At 51.2% G+C, this 22,286-nt stretch overlaps 1 protein-coding gene across 4 annotated transcripts in view; it reads left to right on the forward strand.

The window, feature by feature from the left end:
• NUP210 (nucleoporin 210) overlaps positions 1 to 22,286 on the forward strand; it is a 100,472-nt gene that overhangs the window by 31,380 nt on the left and 46,806 nt on the right. For all 4 annotated transcript variants that reach the window (XM_029242459.1, XM_029242462.1, XM_029242461.1 and 1 more), the window contains 6 exons: positions 433 to 539; positions 1,460 to 1,600; positions 2,474 to 2,611; positions 3,575 to 3,730; positions 5,232 to 5,430; positions 16,023 to 16,168. In XM_029242459.1, the coding sequence (XP_029098292.1) occupies positions 433 to 539; positions 1,460 to 1,600; positions 2,474 to 2,611; positions 3,575 to 3,730; positions 5,232 to 5,430; positions 16,023 to 16,168 (887 nt within the window). The remainder of the gene's footprint in view (positions 1 to 432; positions 540 to 1,459; positions 1,601 to 2,473; positions 2,612 to 3,574; positions 3,731 to 5,231; positions 5,431 to 16,022; positions 16,169 to 22,286) is intronic.

Consider the following 22,286-nt stretch of genomic DNA (forward strand, 5'->3'; position numbering starts at 1 on the left):
CTCTCTGTGGATTCAGGGTGTAGGCTCTCTGTGGATTCAGGGTGTAGACTCTCTGTGGATTCAGGCTGTAGACTCACTACGGATTCAGGGTGTAGACCTACTGTGCACTCAGAGCGTAGACCTACTGTGGGCTCAGAGTGTCGTCTCACTGTGGGTCAGAGCCACCGTGGATAGGGTCAAGTGTGAATGGGCCCTGGGGCAGCCGGTGGGGAATGTTTGGTCCTGGTGCATCTGAGGTCAGCTCAGGTTCTGAGGGCTCAGGCCTGATATGGGCATTAGATCTCACCGTCACGCACAGCTGGTTCCTCCCCGGAGGAGTGCAGAGGAGCGGCCTTGGGGCCTCGGTGCTGACCAGGCCTGGTGCCATCCTCTCCCTCAGCCACAGGCCCCTGTGGCTTCAGCACTGAGGCTCTGTGTCTGCCTGTTTTGTAGGGTTCACAGTCCACCCTGGTGGCAGGTGGGTGTTCGAGACCGGCCGCCTGTACGAAATCACCGTCGAAGTGCTTGACAAGTCCGGCAACAAGGTCTACCTGTCGGATGTGAGTCCCCCTTCGGGCCTGATGGGGTTGGGGGGTGGGGTGCCTCTCCTGGAGCAGCTGCCCAACGAGCAGCCCCCAAACACAGGGGGCCCTGAGCAGGCAGGCTGAGTTGCGGTGCTTCCTAACGGTGCGGCTGGGTCCATGGAAGACAGTGTCGTGGGACCCCTCGGGCGTCTCAAGGGCCTGTCAGCCTGTGCGTCTGCACCAGGGGCCCCGCCTCCTACAGGGCTGGAGCTGGGAGAGGAGGCCCCTGGCAGCAGGGTCACAAAGGCAGTGCTGCGGAGGTGGCGTCTGCCCGCTGCCCTCCTGCCCCTCCTCATTAGCCTGGGGACCTCACAGCACTGCAGAGCCTCAGGGCCAGGAATACCTGCAACCTGTCCGGAAGGCCCCTTGACTGAGGCCAAGCTCAGTAGCTTCCTGGCTCTGGAAAGAGCATCACAAATGGGCAGGTGGAAAGAAGTCTCGGCCGTGTTTGGTCCTTTGTGAGAAATTCCCAGGATCATGAGAATCTCTGGACCTTCCTTGTGGGGTCTGAGTTTTCAAGGAAGGGGCGAGGTTCCCCTTCAGCCTCTCTGCTGAAGCCACTGCCTTCCTTGCGTTACTAGGCAAAGACTCGGTCGATCACCATTTTGGGAGAAATTAGCTCTAAGGGCTTTTGATGTCCTTTTTTGTATTTGGTGGTTTCCTTGTTGGGACCGCAGGGTCTGAGAGCCAACAGTAGCCTTCGGGCTCACGAGTGCCAGGTCCTCGGGTCACAAGGGGAGGGCAGCCTGGGAGGGGTCAGAGGTCAGAGGCCAGAGCACTCAGAGCTCAGATCCAGGGCCTGGCTGCTGTTTGGGGGCCACGTGGCTTCTTTCCTGCGTCCCAACGTCCCTGAGTTGTCCTGGAAGCTCCTCTCACCTTCCTGCCTCACCTTCCAGAACATCCACATCGAAACCACGCTCCCTGCGGAGTTCTTTGAGGTTCTGGCTTCTTCCCAGAACGGGTCGTACCATCACGTCAGGGCGACAAAGAGGGGCCAGACGGCCATCGAGGCCGCCCTCACCTCCGTGGTGGACCAGGCAAGTTGGAGCCTCCCTCGGCCCCCCCAGCCCCCCCGGGACTTTCGCAGATGGAAATGTCAAACCAGGCTGGACATGAGCCCGGGGGAGTCGGGACCCCAAGAGTGCACTGCTGTCGTGGGCACGACGGGGGTCCCTCCTGCTCTGGGCTCACAGTGGTGTCTGGGGGTGGGGGGTTTGGCCTTTGCCTGTCCCCTGTCCCTGTGCTGGGCCAGAGCCCCTCTCCCTCTGCCCTTTGCTGGCCCCTGTAAAAGTGAGCCTGCACCTCTGGGACTGGAGGTAGAATCCCTTGCCAGGAGCAGTGTCGGGCCCGTGTGTCCAGCCGTGCACTGACCAGGACCCACGAGCATCTCTTTGGCTGTTTTGGGTGCTTGGATTCTTCAAAGTTTTAAAATTTCCCCGTGTATTTAAAAGGCCAGTCGGTTTCGGTGGGAGCAGATTTTACTGATTGGAAGCTTGGCGTGGGTGTTCTTATCTTGCTACCCCACACAAACCTCTCCCGGACCTGGCAGCGGCAGAAACGGCCTGTGAACCAGGCAGAGATTCCTACCAAAGGGAGACTCCTTTGGGCGAGTTGCTGTCACGCCCCATGACTAGGTTTCCCCGTCCGTAAACTGGGGATAACCACGTCCATCCCGTCAGGGGTGCTGTGAGGATGCAGGGAAGCAGCATTTATTGGAGTGGCTGTTGCAGAGCCACCAAAAGCCGTCTCCATGGAGATGGAGAAGGCCACAGGGTACCTGGCATCTTCCTTCCCACTCCCCCACAACTGAAAAATCTACCCTGGGGACCAGTCCCCAGGGAGGGGCGGGGGCCTGCTTGAGTGCTGACCTGGTTGTCATGGTGGCATATGGCACCCTCCCCCCCTTGCAGGATGGAGGTGTCCACACGTTGCGGGTGCCTGTGTGGAACCAGCAGGAGGTGGAAATCCATGTCCCCATCACCCTCTATCCAAGCATCTTGACGTTTCCCTGGCAACCAAAGACGGGCGCCTATCAGTACACGATAAAGGTAACCGTGAGACCCCATCTGGGTGCATTCCTTTGGGTGTCTCCATGGGGTTGGGGTTCTACGTCCATTCTGTTTCTACTACAATTACCTTCTAGTGGTCAGGAGAGAATTCAAAATCAGAGTCTTTGTGCTTTCTGTATTGTCTGAGGTTTCTGTCACAGCAGTGTATTTTGGTAATTGGGAAAAAACCTTGAAAAATAGTAAAGAAAGCATGATAAAGAAAGTCCTGAACATGGATTTAACTTCCACACGTTTCTTTTTGTAAAAAATTTTTGTTTTCTGGAAACAGTGTAAAGATCTTTAGAGAAAAATTTGGAATTCGAGGGGAAGGCACCTCCAACTCTGTCACATCTAAGGTGTTCTTGGTCTTTGTTGTTCACGTGCCCACCTGGCGTTAGTGGCAGGGCCCGATGCCCGTCGGGGCTAGAGCCCATGTGGCCTGCCCCGTCCCATCAGTTTTTGCTGTCTCACGGCAGTGAGGACAGGTGTCCTGTGTGGGTACTGGGACCCACTGCCTCTTCACTCAGTTGTGTCACCTTCTTGGCCCCTCTAGGGTCCTGGGATGGTGGCCCCTGGTCTGGAAGCCTCTGGGCTGTCCTTGACTTCACGGCAGATGACTCGAAGCGGGCAGGGGTCTATGTCAGGAGTGGGCAGGGAAGCCGAGTCCCACACCCGGCTCTGGGGCGCGGGTCTTCCCATTCCAGCCTGAGCTCAGGAGGTGCCCCTGGGTCCTGGGGCCACTGTCATGGGCATTTGCATACGCGCGTGTAAGCCACAAGGTCCCCAGAATATGAGGACCAGAAAGAGACAGGGTGGGGAGAGCGAGGGGCAGAGGCAGTGCCAGCCAGACGTTGGCTGATGCCACATGTCACCACGTGGTGGCGCGATGCCGACTGCGTGTGAGAGAGAGAGGGACCAAGGGACGGGCAGGTGGGCTGACCTGATGATGGTTTCCCTCCCTAGGCCCACGGTGGGAGTGGGAACTTCAGCTGGTCTTCCTCGAGCTCTGTGGTTGCCACGGTCACCGTCAAGGGCGTGATGACCACAGGCAGTGACACTGGACTCAGTGTGATCCAGGCACATGATGTGCAGAACCCGCTACATTTCGGTGAGATGAAGGTAAGACCTTGGGCCAGGTCGGCCGCGGGGAGGCTCGGGTGGTGGTCTGCGGCCACCGTCTTAACCAGCCTCAGGCTTAATTCAGAAACACCCTTTCGCCCTTGGCCTTGCACTTGGCTTTGGTGGTGGTGGTGAGGGCATCGGGTGTCAGGTCCAGCCCTGCCCCTGAGCTCATGGCCAATTCAGGGACATGGTCGTCCCGTCCCACACCAGGCAGGGATGGAACCAGCCGGGTTTCTGGAAGGGAGACCAGAGGACACAGAGACACGAGGTATTCAAAGGAGTCATTCGAGAAGATACCCCCAACCTGAAAGCTATGAATCTCCAAGTTGGAGGGGCCACTGGGCGTTGGGTTGTAAATTCACAGTGAAGGGAAAGCTCCCAGACTCCAAGAGACTGGCCCCATTCCTTTCCTCTGACTCCTGTTCAGGTCCAAGTCGGGAGTCCCTGCATGGGGCCCCTGCACCTGGTGTTCGTCCCAAGTGACGTGGGACCAACTCAGCAAAGGCCGAAGGTGGGAGTGGCCACCTGCAGCCGAGCCTCTGCCAGCCCCACCTGGTGGCCTCCGGACCCCAACTCTTTCCTGACCGACTGACCCTGATCTCAGCCTGTTTTATTACCTCATTTAGGGCTGACATGAAAGCTCCATATACAGTGCGTCCATCCCCAACCGTCTCCTACACTGTTTGGGACATTGACGTACAGGTTTTTCTCCTCTTTTTATTTCGATCCACACGCACCTACCTAAAGATCCATCTAACTCGTGTAAGGAGGGTTGTAACTGAGACCCCTTAACTGCAGCACAATTGTCAAGTATTTGGATAATCTGTGACCAGGTTGCTCCCAAGCTTCTTTATCGCAGTAAATGTGCCCCTCTCACCTGGCTGCTCAGCCCAGAGCCTGAGGACAGTTCCTGAGCATGTGTAGTGGTCAGAACCTGGCTTCCAGGGCCGCCTGCCTGGTCCAGACACCACCGTGCTCCAGCCGGGCAGGCTCTTAACCTCCCGTGCCAGGTTCCTCATCAGGCAGACAGGTTGATAATAGAACCTTCTTAACAAGGAGGCTGAGAGGATGGGATGAGTTCATTCTGTTCCTGGAACAGAGCCTGGCGTGTGAGAAGTTTGTGTGGTGTAAGTATTAGTGTTGTTTTTGGTGATGCCCCTCTCACCCTGCACACTCACCTTCTTCATGTTCCTCCAATGCGCTGAGCCGTATGTGCCTCAGGACCTTTGCACGGACCGTCTCGTCTTCCCAGACCTTTGTCTGGCTGCCTCTGACATGGCTCCCGGGTCTGAGCTTCTACAGCACCCTCCCAGGGAGGCCTTCCCTGACGGCTCTGTCCTGAAGGTCTCCCTGCCCCCAGTACACACCATCGTGTCCCCCAAGCTCAGGCTTCTCACCGATGGGTCCTCAGTGCTCATACACAGGGTCTGAGGAAAGCTGAGCAGCGGCTGTTCCTCCTCCGAGGAGCCTGCCAACCATGCACGCCCCTGTCCTCCAGGTGTACGTGATTGAGCCCAGCGGCATGGAGTTCGCCCCGTGCCCAGTGGAGGCCAGCATGGGCCAGAGCCTGGAGCTGCCCCTGAGGATCCACGGCCTCATGCCTGGTGGGGCTGACGAGGTGGTCACGCTGAGCGACTGCTCCCACTTTGACTTGGCGGTGGAGATGGAGAACCAGGGCGTGTTCCAGCCGCTCCCAGGTAAAGCAGCGCTGTGAGCGGCCGCCGGACGGCAGGGTCGGGGCCGACGGCCTGGGTTCTCAGCGTGGGCTGCCCCAGATTCCTAATTCAGAGGCTGAACCAGCAGCACGGTCATAGCCTGAGAAGTGGCATTTGTCCCCTTGTCCACCATCAGCAGTGGTCTGGTCTGGATCTTACTGCCATGTGGTTGCATGTCACTCGGCTTTCTGAGCCTCAGTTTCCACATCTCTAAAACGGGTGTCATCCGAAGTAGAGGCGCATGTCACCATGCCCGTCGCGGTGCCTGGAATGTTACAGGTGCTCAGGATACACTGTCAATAGGGGTTCTGACGGGTTACAGAATTATAACACCTTAGTGACTGCACGGTCCCTCCCTCCAGGGCCATCGAAGCCAAGCACCCCCTGCAGGGCTGGGCAGTGATATCGGTGGTGATGGTGGCAGCTATGCTCAGCCACCGTCTTATAGGGTGTCAACCCTTCCGGGCGTGGTGTGTGCACTTGGCGTGCGTGACCTCACCAGGCGTCACAGCGACCGTGGTAGGAGGGGCTGTGGTTGGGTCACGTGTCAGACGAAGAGACTGAGGCTGTGTCGCGCTGCCCAAGGTCCCGTGAGGTTCCCGGGCCACGAGGGATATGGAGCTGGGTGTGTCTGACACTGACCCTGGATCCTTAGTCCCCCGGGAAGCAGGGCCTCCCAGGGGAGCCAACCCAGGGAGTGCCCTCCGATTGCAGATGACGAAAACCGAGGACTGATGGTGAGTATGCTCTGGGCAGGGTTAGAGTGGGCGGGGAGCGGCGTTCGCAGGCACACCCGTGGGGTGTGTGTGCACACAGTGGCCTGGCGTGGCGGAACCTGTCGAATCCGGAATCACGGGGGGCTTGGGGGGGCGTGGACCTCAGGGGCCAGAAGTGGGGGCCACCGCTGGTTTCGGAGCAGAGGAGTGACCACGTGATGCTGGCAGAGTTCAGGAAGCTTGACAGCAGAGGTGTTTGTAGGCTCGCCTGTGGGACCGAGCGGCTTTCCACGCCGCCACCGTGGTTGTCGGCACTCACAGAGCCGTTTGAGCGTGAAGCTGCTTGGACGTCACAGAACGTCCCTGGACATCATCGCATTCACACCCTTCCCTGGAGGTGCTGCTGCATCCTCTCTGACCGTCCAGGAGAAACTGGGCTTTATGGACTGCGTCCCCAGTGAGGCCACTGTTTAGGGCGGAAGCGGACATCAGTGTGGGAGAGGCAGGCCCACCAATGGCAGGAGAGGAGCCTGCTGCTTGCACCATCACCCCACGGGCGTCCTGGAGGGGCGTCCACAGGCTGCAGCCAGGAGGTCCCCGGAATAAAGGATAGTGGACAGGGTTTGGGTTCCACAGTCCTAGGTCCCAGCTCTGCATTTGTCAGAATTCCTGGCGTGCTGTGCTCCAGATCTGTGCGTTTCACCTGTGTGAATTTGACCTTACGAGAAAAAGAACCCTAAAGAAATACTGACCTGCAGATAATTATGTGTGTGCGAAAGCGTTTAGGATGAAGTGTACTGATGCCTGCGGCTCATTTTTTTTTTTTCTTTAAGATATTTTTGATGTGGACCATTTTTTAAAGTCTTTATTCAATTTGTTACAATATTGCTTCTGTTTTGTGTTTTGTTTTTTTTGCCCATGAGGCATGTGGGATCTTAGCTCCCCGACCAAGGATTGAACCCGCACCCCCTGAATTGGAAGGCGAAGTCTCAACCACTGGACTGCCAGGGAAGCCCCACGGCTCACTTTTCGAAGCATAAGAAAGTGGAATGGACTGATGGATGGGGAGGTGGTGGATAGATATGCAGCAGAGAAACAGAAACAAATGTTAGCTGCAGAATCTAGGGGACAGGTCTGCGGAGCTTCACAGCATGATTTCTTTCTAAATGTTTGGAAAGAAAACTAAAATTCCACCAGAATGGCATTTTTTAAACAGGTGGAAAATACCAAGTATTGGCAGGGATGCAGTGCAGCTGTGAGTAGCAGTGTGACTCGACACAGCATTTTGGGAAGGATAGTTGGCAAAAGTGACGAAAGCTGAACATAGGTGCTAAGGACCGGAGGTGAAATCCTGCACTCCTTGGGACACACCTGACAGAAATGCTGAAATACGCCCCCCAGAGAAACGCCAAACGTGCTCAGAGCAGCACGATGCATCCCTCATGGCCCCATATGGCCCTGGGAGCGTCGCCAGGCTCCTGGCTCCCCGTCCTCTTGCTCTGCATTTAAATGCGGTCCGCCCTTCCTCCGCCGTCCAAAAGGGGTCACACTGGGCTCGCTTTGCTGTGACGCTTCTTGCCCGGCAGCCTGAAACGTAGATGCTTTCTGATAAAGTTCGAGAATCTCCCAGCCACCCGCTGCCGGTTCTGGCTGCCAGAGGGCGAGGCGGGGGTCCCAGCGTCAGGGTGCCCAGGAGGGTCCCGCCCTGGGGGCGTGCGGCTTTCTCTGAGGCTCCAGTGTGGCAGCTGGTGCTGTGGGGGGAGGGGAGGCCCCGGGCCCCACCGCAGGGCTGGGCTGGAGGTGGTGGTCCTCGCCTCCAAGCTGGCTGGGGGACCGGCGGGCTCTCTGGCCTCTGCCCTGACTCCTGGCGCTCCTCAGGCCGCCCACTTTGTCCCCGTACAGCTGCGTGGGGACGCGAGGCTCCTCTGCCCGTGAACTCACGCTGGGGCCCAAGTCTGCAGCTGTCGTGTCCGTCTCATCCTCAGAGAGGAGATATCCTGGCTCAGGTCCCAGGCTCGATCCCCTCCTGGTGGCCGTGCTGCAGGGCAGAGACCAGCTGCCCATGTGCCCCGGGCCTCCGTGTGTCCTGCGGCCTGTAAATGGTCCAACAGGTCTCCTCCGGTCAGTCACCTCAGATAACTTTATGATGTTGGGTGATTTAAAACCTTCACGCTGTGCACTTCATGGAAAAGTGCCTGGAGGCTGGAGGAGCTCTGCTGAGTTTCCTTAACGACCCTGATGGCCATCTGGGCCAATGTCACCTTGGCGAAGCTACCTCGGCCAGTGGTCCTGAGGAGCCTGGAACAGTCCACACGAGCCTCCTTGTCACCAGGGAGGCCTCAGTGAGGCCCTGCACCACGGTGACCTGCTAGCTACACTAACTGACAATATTAACTAACAATGCTAACTATACTTACTGTGCTAATAAATACTACCTACACTACCTATACCAACAATTCTAACGATACTAACTGTAGTAAAAATACAAAAAAAATTCAGATAAAATGAGAAAAAGAACAAAGAAAATAAAGAAAAATGAAAGAGTAGAGAAAAAAGAACAAATAAACAAAACGGGTAAAAAGCAAAAAACAAGCCAACTGTGGGTCCAATGCCATCAGGTCACCAAAGGCAGCTTCCTGGGCTATAAAGACCCAAAACCTGGGCCCAGCAGGGACTTCTATAGGTTTTCTGTGAATACATCACAGTGGCACCTATGAGGTCAGAGCAAGAAACGGACCAGTCACAGCTGGGGATAAACCACAGTGGTTTTCTCACTAATCGGTCTCAAGACCCCTTTACTCTTTAACAAACAAACAAACAACCAAAAAAACAAAACAAAAACAAACAAAAAAAGGACCCAAAGAGCTTTCTGTTTATGTGGGTTATTCAAGATTGATATTTACTTTATTCGAAATGAAAACTGTCGGATAATCCAGTGGCCTTTTCATTTCTAGCTTGAAAATCTGTAATAATTTTTGGCTTCTAAAGACCTCATAACATAGACACTTGAAATATTAAATTCTGTTTCCTTAAACTCTGGCCTCAAAATAATACTACAACTCAACTGACATCACGACACTACAGGAAAATATTCTGTTGCATGAGACATGGTAAGGTAAGTATCTTTATTAAATTTTTGTTATTATGTCGAATACATAGTATTTGAAAACCTGGGATGTTGAGGGGTGATTCCAGACTTCCCCTTGTGGAGCTCACAATCCAGCTAACCCACACAGAGGAAACAATGAGAATAGAATTTAAATAGGAATTCACTGGCCCCAAATTTTCCTTTGTGCTCTGTATTTTTTTGAAAAAGCCTTACTGGCACAAGGATAGAGGCAAGAAAATAACAGAAGAATATTTAGTCTCTTTGGGAGTTAAAGGAAACTACTATTAAAGGGCTTTTAAAACAATCCAAAGACACCTACTTACCTACAAAGAATTGATGTTCTAATTACAAATGATTATTATCTGTTCCAGCGGCTCACTGAGCAGTCCAATAAGACAAAGTGAACAATTTTGCTGGTCTGGAAAATACTGGAGTCTGGAAACAATTGATCTAGGGACTAAAAGAGGAAAACACAAATGCCTTCTGTTTGCCTAGCTCTCTGCGATGATTCCTATAACAAGTAACTCAGCAAGGACCGCTTGGCTTGAGCAAAGCTAGACCTGGAATCCAGGTGTTCTCTGTGTGGTCCTTCCTGCTACACCTGTGGGCCATCCCTGCGCAATTAAAAAGGGAGTTCATTTACTATCAATTCTAAGAACTGTCGGCTCCAGGAAGTAATGCATATGAAGAAACTGCATGGAAGACGAGTAGAGACCTGGCCTGGGTGTGAAGGTACATTGTTAGCATCTGTAGAGCTGAGAGAAAGCTAGTTTTTTGTTTGTTTGTTTTGTTTTTTTGTGGTATGCGGGCCTCTCCCTGTTGTGGCCTCTCCCGTTGCAGAGCGCAGGCTCCGGACGCTCAGGCTCAGCGGCCATGGCTCACGGGCCCAGCCGCTCTGCGGCATGTGGGATCTTCCCGGACCGGGGCACGAACCTGTGTCCCCTGCATCGGCAGGCGGACTCTCAACCACTGCGCCACCAGGGAAGCCCGAGAAAGTTAGTTTTCATCTGATTTTCTCCAGTAAGATCAGGAGATTTCTCATCAGAAACCTTGGAGGCCGGATGGCGTGGGCTTGATGTATTCAAAGTGTTGAAGGAAAAAAGCTGTCAACCAGGAATCCTATATCTGGCAAAACTGTCCTTCAAAAGTGAGGGAGAAATTTAGACCTTCCCAGATCAACCAAAGCTGAGCGACCTTTACCACCAGACCTGGCTGCAGCGAGGGGCATCCTTCAGGTTGAAATGAAGGACAAAGCCCTGTGAAGAAATTAAGTAAATACACAGGTGATTAGAAAAGCTGGTGCTATTGTAACTTCAGTTGGTAGCTCCACTTCTTGTTTTTTGATTTAAGAGACTAATGTATTTTTAAAAAACACAGTCTGTTTTTGGACACACAATGCATAAAGGTATAATTCTGTGACATCAGTAACTGAAAGGGGGTGGGGTCAGAGCTGTACAGGAGCAGAGTTTTTATATGTTATTGAAGTTAAGCTGGTGTAAATTGGCATTAGACCATTATAACTTTAGGATGTTAAATGTAATCCTAAGGTAACCAGAAAGAAAATAGCCATAGAATATACACAATAGGAAATGAGAAGGGCAGTAAAGTGATTCACTACAAGAAATCAGCTAAGAGCAAAAGAAGATGGCCAAGCAGGAAATGAGGGACAAAAGAGCCAGAAGGCATATAGAAAACAAACAGCAGAGTAAAAGAAATGTCTTTAGTAATTATTTTAACTGTAAATGGATTAAATTCTCCAAACAGAAGGCAGATTAGTAGAATGGATAAAAATGTATGATCCCGCCATGCCATCTATAAGAGACTCATTTTAGTTCCAAAGACACAAAAAAGTTGGGACTTCCCTGGTGGCGCAGTGGTTAAGAATCCGCCTGCCAATGCAGGGGACACAGGTTCGTGCCCCGGTCCGGGAAGACCCCACATGCCGCAGAGCAACTAAGCCTGTGTGCCACAACTAGTGAGCCTGTGCTCTAGAGCCTGCGAGCCACAACTACTGAAGCCTGTGCGCCTAGAGCCTGTGCTCCTCAACAAGAGAAGCCACCGCAATGAGAAGCCCATGCACCACAACGAAGAGTAGCCCCGCTCGCCACAGCTAGAGAAAGCCCGCACACAGCAACGAACACCCAATGCAGCCAAAAATAAAAAATAAATTTAAAAAAAGACACAAAATTTGAACATGAAATGATTGAAAAAGACAGTCCATGCCATGCAAACAGTAACCATAAGAGAGCATGGTGGTTATACTAACATCAGACAAATAGACTTTAAATCAGAAATTGTTACAAGAGACAAAGAAAACACTGTATATTCAGTACAGCTGGAAGATAAAACTGTAAACATTTTCACCCCTAATGACAGATCATCAAGATATATGAAGCAAAAATGGGCATAACTGAGGGAGAAATAGTCGGTTCTAAATAATAGTTGGAGCTTTCAATACCCCACTCTCAGGGATGGATAGAACAACCAGACAGAAGATGAGTGAGGAAGTAGAGGACTTGAACAACACAGTGAACCAACCAGATCTAAGACACATGTGACCCCACCCACCACAACACACAAGTGCACGTGGGGCCTTCTCCAGGACAGACCACGTGTTAGAGTACAACTTATGTCTTAGTAGATTTTAAAAGGTAGATATCGTACAAGGTATCTTCTCCAACCACAGTGGGAGGACGTTAGAAATCAGTAACAGAGGAAAAGTGGAAAATTCACAAATTTGTGGAAATTACATAACATACTCATAAAGAACAATTTTGTCAAAGAAATCACAAGGGGAATTAGAAATTACTTAGAGATGAAGGAAAACGAAACAGGATGTACCAAACTTAGGGACACAGCAGAACAGTGCTAAGAGGGTAATTTATAGCTATAAGCGCTTGCGCTGCAAAACAGGATCTCAAATCAATAACCTGACTTTGTGCAGCTTAGAAAACTAGAACAAGAACGAATTAAACCCAAAGCCAGCAGAAGCAGCTGACAATAACGATTAGAGCAGAGGTAAAACCGAGAATAGGAACGCAATAGAGAAAATCAACAAAACCCAAAGTTGGTGCTTTGGAAAGATTAGCAAAGTTGGCAGACTGTTAGCTAGACTGACTAAGAAAGAAAGAGGAGACAAACTATTAAAATAGAAGCGAACATGGAGACATTATCAGTGACTGTGGAGAAATAAAAAGGATTATGAACAATTGTACCCTAACGAATTGGATAACCTGGGTAATACGACAGATTCCTAGAAATACAAAACCTGCCTAGACCGAGTCACAAAGAAATAGAAAATCTGGATAGACTCATTACTAGCAAGGTGACTGGATCGGTAATCAAAAGCTTCCTGACAAAGAAAGTCCATGGACCTGATGGCTTCACAGGTGAATTAAAGAACTAACACTTATCCTTCTTCTAAAAAATTAGAGGGCGCACTTCCTAACTCATTCTGTGAAGCTAGCATGATCCTGATACCAAAGCCAGACAAAGATACTACAAGAAAAGTACAGACCAATATCCATTATGCACGTGGATGGACAAATCCTCAACAAAATACTAGCAAACTGCATTCAGTTAAAAGGATTAAACACCATGAACAGGTGGGATTTATTCCTGGAATGCACTGTTTCAGTAGTCTAAAACTGACTACAGCTGATACATCACATTAACAGAATGTAGGAAGAAAACCGCATGATTCTCTCAATTGATGCAGAAAAATCAGCTGACAAGTCTCAAAACCTTTTTATGGTAAAATCAGCCTACAAACTGGGAATAGAAGGAAACTACATGAACATAATAAAAGCCATATAAGAAAAACCCACAGCTAACATCATGCTCCGTGGTGAATGGCTGAAAGCTTTTATTTACCCTGAGATCAGGAACAAGAGAAGGTTGCCTGCTGTCACCACTTCAGCATAATACTGGAAGTCTAGCCAGAGCTATTAAGCAAGAAAAGGAAATGAAAGACCCAAAATTGGAAGGGAAGATGTAAACTTATCTGTTTGCAAATAACATGATCTTATATGTGAAAACCCTCAAGATTCCACCAAAAGAACTCTTAGGTGTAAAATGAATTCAGAAAAATAGCATTCATGTGGAATCTCAAAGGATCCGGAATAGCAAAAACAGTGCTGAGAAAAGAACAGACTTGGAGATCTCATTCTTCCCATTTTCAGGACTTACTACAAGTTACAGTAATCAAAACAGAGTGGCATTTGCACAGACTTACAGTCCGATGGAATAGAATAGAGAGCCCAGAAAATACTCTGTGTGATACTATAATGACGGATACATGTCGTTACACATTTGTGAAAACCCATAGTATGCACAACACCAAGAGGGAGCCCTAATGTGAACTGTGGCTTCCGGTGATTGTGGTGTGTCAGTGTAGGAGCATCAGTTGTAACAAGTGTACCACTTTGGGAGAGGATGTTGATAATGGGGGAGGCTGTGTATATATGAGGGTAGGGAGTACGTAGGACATCTCTGTGCCTTTCTCTTAATTTTTCTGTGAACCTAAAAGTGCTCTAAAAAAGTCTTAAAAATAAAAGGCAACCTATGGAATGGAGAAAATATTTGCAAATCATATGTCTGATATGGGGTTCATACCTAGAATATATGGGACTTCCCTGGTGGCTCAGTGGTTAACAGTCCGCCTGCCAATGCCGGGAACATGGGTTCGATCCCTGGTCCGGGAAGATCCCACATGCCGCGGAGCAGCGAAGCCCGTGCGTCACAACTACTGAGCCTGCGCTCTAGAGCCCACGAGCCACAACTACCGAGCCCGTGCGCCACAACTACTGAAGCCCAGGCGTCTAGAGCCGGTGCTTCGCAACAAGAGAAGCCACTGCAAGGAGAAGCCCGCACACCACAACGAAGAGTAGCCCCCACTCGCCGCAACTAGAGAAAGCCCGTGCGCAGCAATGAAGACCCAATGCAGCCATAAATAAATAAATAAATAAATAAATTTATAGAATATATAAAGAACTCCTACAAGTTGACAATAATAAAACAAATAACCTAATGAAAAAAATGGATGAAGGATGTGAATAGACATTGCTCTAAAGCTGATATACAAATGGCCAACCAGTATATGAAAAGATCATCTCTAATCATGATATAAATTCAAATTAAGACCACAGTGAGATACCACGTAAACCCCTTTAGGATGGCTCCTAGCAAAGAGACAGAAAAAAACGTGTTGCTGAGGACGTGTATATACTAAAACCCTTGTGCTCTGTTGGTGGGAATGTAAAATGGTGCAGCCACTGTGGAAAACAGTATGGAGGGTCTTGAAAAAATTAAACGTGGGGGACTTCCCTGGTGGTCCAGTGGTAAAGAATCCACCTTCCAACGCAGGCGACGCGAGTTCGATCCCTGGTCGGTGAACTAAGATCCCACATGCCCTGGGGCAACTAAGCCTGCGTGCCATGACTACTGAGCTCGCGGGCCTCAGTGAGAGAGCCCGCATGCCACAAACTACAGAGCCCATGTGCCCTGGAGTCCGGTGCCACAGCTAGAGAGAGAAAACCCACGTGCCACAACTAGAGAGAGAAGCCCGCACGCCACAACTAGAGAGAAGCCTGCGTGCCGCGATGAAAGATCCCGTGTGCCAAAACTAAGACCCGACGCGGCCAAAAAAAATAAAGAAAAAGACAGTAAACATGGAACTGCTGTATGATCCAGCAATCCCATTTCTGGGTATATACCCAAAATAATTGCAAGCAGAATCTTGATGAAATACTTGTATGTCCATGTTTATAGCAGCATTAATTCATATAGACAGAGAGTAGAATGGTGGTTGCCAGGGGCTGGAGGGGGTGAGCGTTGGGAAGTTATATTTGATGGGTTCAGAGTTTCAGTTTTGCGAGATGAGGAGTGGTCTGGAGATGGGTGGTGGTTCACAACAGTGTGAGTGTACCTAATGCCACTGAACTGGAAACGTTGTTACCGTGGTAAAAGTTTATGTTAATGTGTATTTTACCAGAATTTTTTTTAATTAGTAAAAGATGGAAAATATTTACCAAGGATTGGCAGGGATGTTTCACAGCCACTAGAGGCAGCGTAAGTCCATCAGCCACTTTGGGAAAGGTAATTGGCGATAATGAGGGAAGCTGAGCACACACTCCCACTACCTGCACTCCCACTCCTCGGGGTGCACCCCTCCGAAGAGGTGAATACGTCCGCAAAGAAACACGCACACACGCGCACAGCAGCGCGACTCGTCGCAGCCCCGCGTGGTACCTGTAGCGTGGAGAAACCGCTGTCTGTTCACACAGCAGCATAACGCACACATGTGAATGGAAGATCTACAGCGTGCGAAACGTAAGGTGGAATCTCACCGCCAGTGTTGAGTTGAAGGGGGCAGGTACCAAGGCGGTTCCCTTCGTATGGAGTCCAGAGCCCGCAGAATTCAGCTGTGCTCTTAGAAGTCAGTGAACAGTGGTTTTCCTCTGGGGCGGGGCTCCTGACCAGAAGGGTCCACAGGAGATCCCAGGGGTAGTGTGCAGGTCGTACTGCTTCTTCATCCTGGTCCTGGAAACAGAGTGTGTTCAGCTTGTGGGGGAAAAATTGTGAGTTGTGTGCTTACAATGTGTTATGTGCTCTTTGGTATGGGAATTATACTCTAAAATGGTAAGTTAAAAAGATTCGTTTCAAGCCCAGAATGGAAGAGGGCGGTCAGCCTGTCCTGTCTTTCCCGGCAGAGACAAGGTCTCAGTGACCTTGTGGTTCTCTTCTTGCAGGGAGGCTGCGGCCGGGGCCTGAGCACTGCAGTGGTGTCACGGTGAGGGCAGAGGCCCAGGGCTACACCGCGCTCCTCGTGAGCTACAAGCACGGCCACATCCACCTGAGCGCCCGCATCACCATTGCCGCCTACCTGCCCCTCAAGGTGAGCCCCAGGCCCTGCCCTCCCCCCGTTCCCTGGTGCAAATTATCCATCTGCTCTGGTGAATGTGTGTTAAAACACTGATTGTTCAGAATAGCTTTGGGGACAGCTACAGAGGTGATTGTCAAGCTGAAATTAGGAGTATGGAGCAGGGGCAGGGCCTCCCTGGTGGCAGACAGTGAGCGCCGACATCCTTGTGGATGAAATGATTCCCACACGGATCGGGACAGAGGGGCTCCTGGTCCAGTAGAGACTCACCCTGCAGGGTCTCCACAGAACCCTGACGTTGCGGGGGACAATGGCCCTGGCACGTGGTGCAGATTCTGGGCCCTCGGGGCCTGGGTCAGGTCTGGATGTGCCCCTCACCTGATGCCAGGTAACCGTCAGCGTCTGGGTCCCCCGTGCGTCTTCGTGCAGAAGGTATTTAGAGTGTTCCTACTCAGAGCATGCTGCCTTTGTTTGACACCAACTCCCGAGTTTCAATCCAGGTCCAGCACCAACTCCGTGACTTTGGCTGATGTAATTTCCCTGGGCCTCAGTTTCCCTGCCTGTAAATGGGGCTAATACAGCACCTGCCTCCCAGGGTTGTGGTGACGATGAGCTGAGCTCACGAACCAAGTGGGCTGAGAACCGTCCCTAGGAGGTACTGAGCGCTCGGTAAGGGTTAGCTGTTACTGTGTGAACAAGGAAGACCTGGCCCTTCCTCCAGGGTGCGGCCAGGCAGCCTCGCTCGGGCGGCCCGGGGAGCGTGGGCCTGCCCCTCCTGTGGGGCGGGCCTCCCAGGCTGGGCCAGTCAGCACTTGCATTTCCCGGGCACCAGTCCCAGCCGCTAGGATAGCTCTGGTCCCCTTGATTTGGGATGCATTTTCTTCTCCCCCTCAGCCATTAGAAGCTAGCTCAGTGACATAAGAATTCTTCATCGCTGCACCCCTAGCCCTGGGCACACTGCCTGATACAGAGCGGACGACAACCAAGGGTTGTTGTGGATTTCTTATTGAGATATAATTGACATATAACCTTGTGTTAGTTTCCTTAGGACAACAGAGTGATTCAATATTTGTATCTATTGTGAAATGGTCACCACAATAAGTCTAGTTAACATCCATCACCACGCATTGTTACAAGTTTTGTGTGTGTGTGATGAGAACTTTTAAGATCTACCCTCTTAGCAGCTTTCACGTATGCAGCAGAGCCTTATTAGCTAGAGTCACCACGCTGTACCTCACACCCCCAGGACTCGCTTATTTTGTAATTGGAAGTTTGTACTTTCACCCATTTTGCCCCCAATTCCTGCCTCTGGCAGCCACCAGTCTGTTCTCTGTTTCTATGAGTTTGTGGTTTTTGTTTTTTTGTTTCTAGATTCCATTTATATAAGTGAGATCATAAGGTATTTGTCTTTGTCTGTCTTGGTTTATTTCACTTAGTGTGATACCCTCAAGGTCCATCCATGTTGTTGCAAATGGCAGAATTTCCTTCTTTTTATGGGTGAATAATATTCTATTATATCTCTATCTATATACTTATATCTATATCTATATCTATATATCTATGTCACATCTTCTTTATTCATTCATCCATTAATGGGCATTTAAGTTGTTTCCATATCTTGGCTATTGTAAATCACGCTGCTATGAACATGGGGTACAGGTTTCCTTTAAAGTAAGTGTTTTTCTTTCCTTTGGATAAATGCCCATAAGTATTTATGGGAATTGCTGGGTCATGTGGTAGTTCTGTTTTTAATTTTTTGAGAAGAGTTGTTTAATTTAGAAGGAGTGAGTGGGGAAATGTGTCCAGGGTTACCTAGCTAGGGCTGAATCCAAGGTCTCCTGATCCCCCAAACCAAAATATATATGAATACCTACTTATAGGTGCCGGTCCCTGCGCTAAACGTTAGGGGTACAACAGTGCAAAAAACCACACAGAAATCCTTTTCCTCATGAGCTGACATTGTAGCAGAGGCAGAGGGAGAGCCAGACAGTAAATAAACTAGTAAGTAAGGTATTTTGTATATGCATGCCATGGAAAAAGTAAAGCGTTGAAAGGGTGATAGGGAGGGCAGAGGAAGGAAAGATGGCAGCATAAAATTGAAAGGTCAAGATCCTCTCACTGATCAGGACCCTGGAGGTGAGAGGGCTCAGGGAGCAGGGCTGACAGAAAACTAAAATCCCTAAGATGGCAGCGGTCATCCTGGGGAGGCCCTGCCACAGCCAGCCGTGTGACGGAGCCTGGGTAGGAGGTTCTTCAGGATCCCTCCTGGGTGCTTGTCCAGATGACCACATGGTCTGATTATCTGGGTGTTTGGTGGAGCATCAGGGGCCAACCCCTGAGCTCACTGTCCCAAGCTGGGATGTAAGGATGAAGATAAGGAGGACATGTCCCCAATAAAGGTGGCTTCCTGACTGGAGAAATTATAGGGAAAAGAACAGGATATGTGTCTCTTCTCTCATCTTTCTTGTGCCTTGATATCTGTTAAGATTAGGTGTATATGCGAGTAACAAAACGCAAAATAACGGTGGCTTAGTGAATAGAGAGTTTATTCCTCTTTCACATGAGAGGGTTCACACAGGTCTAGTGTGGCAGCTCTGTAGTCATCAGGGACCCAGGTTTCTGTCTTTCTACTTCATCGTCCTAATATGTGGATTTCATCCTCAAGGTTGCCTCATGCTCTAAGGTGGCTGCTGGAGCTGCAGCTATCACATCTGCATTCCATATAGCCAGAAGGGGAAAGAGCTCATCTCTGAGCCGAGTTAGTTTCCTGTAGTAGCCTTGTCAGAAGTTTAAAAGAGCAGCTTCCACCTGCACCTCATTGGCCGGAACTTCATCTGCTGGCCACAGCTAGCTGTAAGAGACTGGGGAATCATTTCAGCTGGGCAGTTTACCACCCTAATAAAATGGAAGTTCTTTCTCTGAGGAAGAGAGGAGTGCGGAAACTGGAAAGGCAGCTACCAGTTCTTGTCCAGCCTGTGCTTGCCAGTTCACTCTGCAGACAGTCCCTGGTGCTTTGTTAGTACAAGGCTCAGGGTGGGGAGACAGATCTAGGGAAATATCTCACCCTCTGTGCCCTGGGAGGCTGCCCATCTGTGAGGAATGCAGACGTGCAGACAAACACAGTGAGTGTAGTAGAGGTAACGAAGAGTCCCGTGGGCACAGGTCACCTATGAACGCAGAAGCAGAAGGAGAGTGTGAAGGCAGGAAGCTCGGCTGGTGGGGCACCAGAAGGAGTGTGTGTATCTCGGGGTGAGGCATGAGACTGCGGAGGCTCCCTGGGTCAGGTCGAGCGAGGGTTAGATGCGTTAGGAGCTGGACGTTCTCATGCAGCAGTGGGCAGCAGGTGAGGTCAGGGAAGGACAGTCACACCCATGAGACCCCTGCTGCTAGCGGAGAGGGTGAGTGGCCGTGTCTTGGAAGCACATTGTAAGGACGCCCCCCACTGGCAGAAGAAAGACCCTCCCCAGATCTAACAGGTGCCACTCGCCAGCCCCCCCCCCCCCCCCCCCCCCCGGTCCGACTTACCTGTAACCTCTTCTGTCTAATTGGCCCGCAGACAGAGGGAGGCTGTCTTGCCAGTTCCCTAACTCCCTTCACGGCCAACACACCACTTCCTCTTCAGCCTGGTTGGCTGCAGCAGTTTGGGGTACATTGTCACCCCACCTGCGGGTTACTCTTTGGGAGCTTGGAGTGCCAGGGTTTGGGTCCCCGCCTGGCTCCTTCACCCCGGTGATATCAGCGTGGGCTGTGCACCCTGGAGCCTCTGGGTCAGCCAGGTGCGGGGGCGGCAGGGGGGGACTGTCACCTCTGACTGCCCCTCCCCTCCCCTCCCCTCTCCTTTTCTCTGGATCCTGGACCGAGGCGGGTAGTCCATCTCCTGGAAACGCGGACTGCTGGTGCTAAGGGCCTCTTGATGACCAGACGCCCTCCTGTTTTGCAAACCAGGAAGTTGAGTCCCTGAGAGAGAAGGTCTCGACTGCGATACAGGGCCCCTCCTCTCCTGCTTGGCCTGTTCTGGTATCTGCGTGTTGACGCCCCCAGTACGATTTATCAGTGTCCTTCATTAGCCAGGCTGATTATTAACCTATCTCCCTGGCACACGGTTCGGTGACGCTTTTATGCCTGGATGGGAAGAGAATTACACGGCAAGGTGATAATTGATCATTCTCCAGCTTTAATTATAGGACGTGTGGTACTTTTGCACAGTCTTTCTATTGGGCTGGTCAGGAAGAAATCCTCCTGCAAGGTTTACAGTGACCTGCTTTGTCCATAGCAGAGCTGTTCTGGTTGTGGTGATGAGACGGGTGAGAGCAGGGCATCTGGAGTCGGAACAGACCCGGGCCCGCCAGCTGGGTGAACTTGGACGAGTTGCTTCTGCTTGCTGGGCCTCACTCTTTCCATCTGCAAAATGGGGGTGACAGTTGACAGTAGTGGGGGCCATTTACTGAGCATATGCTACATGTGTGTTCAGGGCTCCCATCCATGCCCCCTTGAATCTGCGATAACCCATGAGGCAGGGTTCTCATTGTACCCATTTTATAGGACGGGAGACTGAGCCTTATAGACATTAACCCGCTTAAGGTCACACAGCTGAGTGACAGCTTCATTCTAGCTTTGGGGACAGAGAAGCAAATGCACTTAAGAACACACAGGAAGTGATGGCAGGTGGTGAGAAGGGCGGTCCAGCTGGGAAGGGAGGTAACAGGTGACAGGAGGTCCTGCCTTGGACGGGGGATCCAAGAAGGCCTCCCTGAGGAGGAGGTTTGTGCAGAGGCCTCAGTGAAGCACGGGAGCAGGCTGTGCAGCTGTCTGGAGGAGGGACGGGCGGTCCAGGGAGGAAGGGCCAAAGGCCCTCATCACGTGCAGGAAAAGGGCCCCGTTGATGGTTTCTTTGGTGGGCATGTAGCAAGATAGAGTCTGTGGGAGGCTCCTCGGAATTGTGTGTGTGTACACACCTGTGCACACGTGTTCAGGGAGGGATGCCTGGAGAGCTAACTGACAGCAAATTCAGAAAATTACTCATATTGCAAAAAAGAAAAGTCAAAAGGACAGAATTCTCACTGACAAGTGATAACCCTTTCTTTACTAAGGGTTTAGCACCCAACCAAGGGGACCTGAGCCCCACGGGCCTCGGCAGATCATCACCTTGCCCCGACCTGCCTCCATCCTCAAGGGTATGTGACATCTTAAGGCTGTCATGCAGTGACATTCCCTCTCCATACGGAGGTGCATCTGGCTGGGGCACTGCTCCAGGTCCGGGACTGCGGTGACAGCTGAGTGGTTATCAGTCTGTACCTGCGAGGGCTTCAGGCTGTTGGCAGTTGTGGGAAGCAGCCCCCGTGGGGGTGAGAGCATGGAAAGAGCTGAGCGGAGCATCAGGGGTCTGATGAGCAGGCCAGCAGAGATGACCGCAGCAGCGGGCTGGCAAACACTGTGGGCCAAAATGGAGGGAACAGGGGAGGCTGGCACTGGCTGGGTAGGGGAGGCTTTGGCTCAGCCCAGGCTCATGACATCCCCACAGGGTCTCCGCTGCAGAGGGTCTGAGATGGGTCGTTGTGCCCTGATCTGCACGAGCACTCACAGGGCTTTAAGGGGTCCAGGTGAGTAGGGCTTGGGGGAGCCGGGCCTGGAGGTAACTGTCAAGTATTCTGTGTGTTCTGGGCATTAAGCTGTCAAGGACTCACTGGATGTGGGTTCCTGGTAACCTCCACGTGCCTAGGACACTGGCGATTCTGAATGAGAAGTCACTCTGCCTTTGTGGACTCTGGTCTAATGTAGGCACAGCTTCTGTGTGTGCCCGTCTGTGCCCACTGCAGACATTGCTAATCAATCCTGGCTGCCTTTATTGCCAAGCACTGATTCAGCCTCAGGAGCACAGATCCCCACCCCCATAGCCATTACCAGCCAATCAGAGTTGGACCTTGGGGCGAACAGGTGTTTGCAACTCTTGGCCTAAAAGATATTGGGAAGCACAAGAGGTTAAGGTCAATTAGTCCAAGAAGAGGGGATTGATGCAGATTTGGTCTTCTCAGCATTGAGATGATCAACCTGTCACAGGTAGAATCATTTGTTTCCATTTCTTCTCAGTTTTAGGGTTTGCTTTTTTTTTTTTTTTTTTTTTTTTTTTTTTTTT

Source organism: Monodon monoceros, unplaced genomic scaffold, assembly GCF_005190385.1.
Source record: "Monodon monoceros isolate NGI ecotype Baffin Bay Population unplaced genomic scaffold, NGI_Narwhal_1 Super_Scaffold_3, whole genome shotgun sequence".
NCBI lineage: Eukaryota > Metazoa > Chordata > Mammalia > Artiodactyla > Monodontidae > Monodon > Monodon monoceros.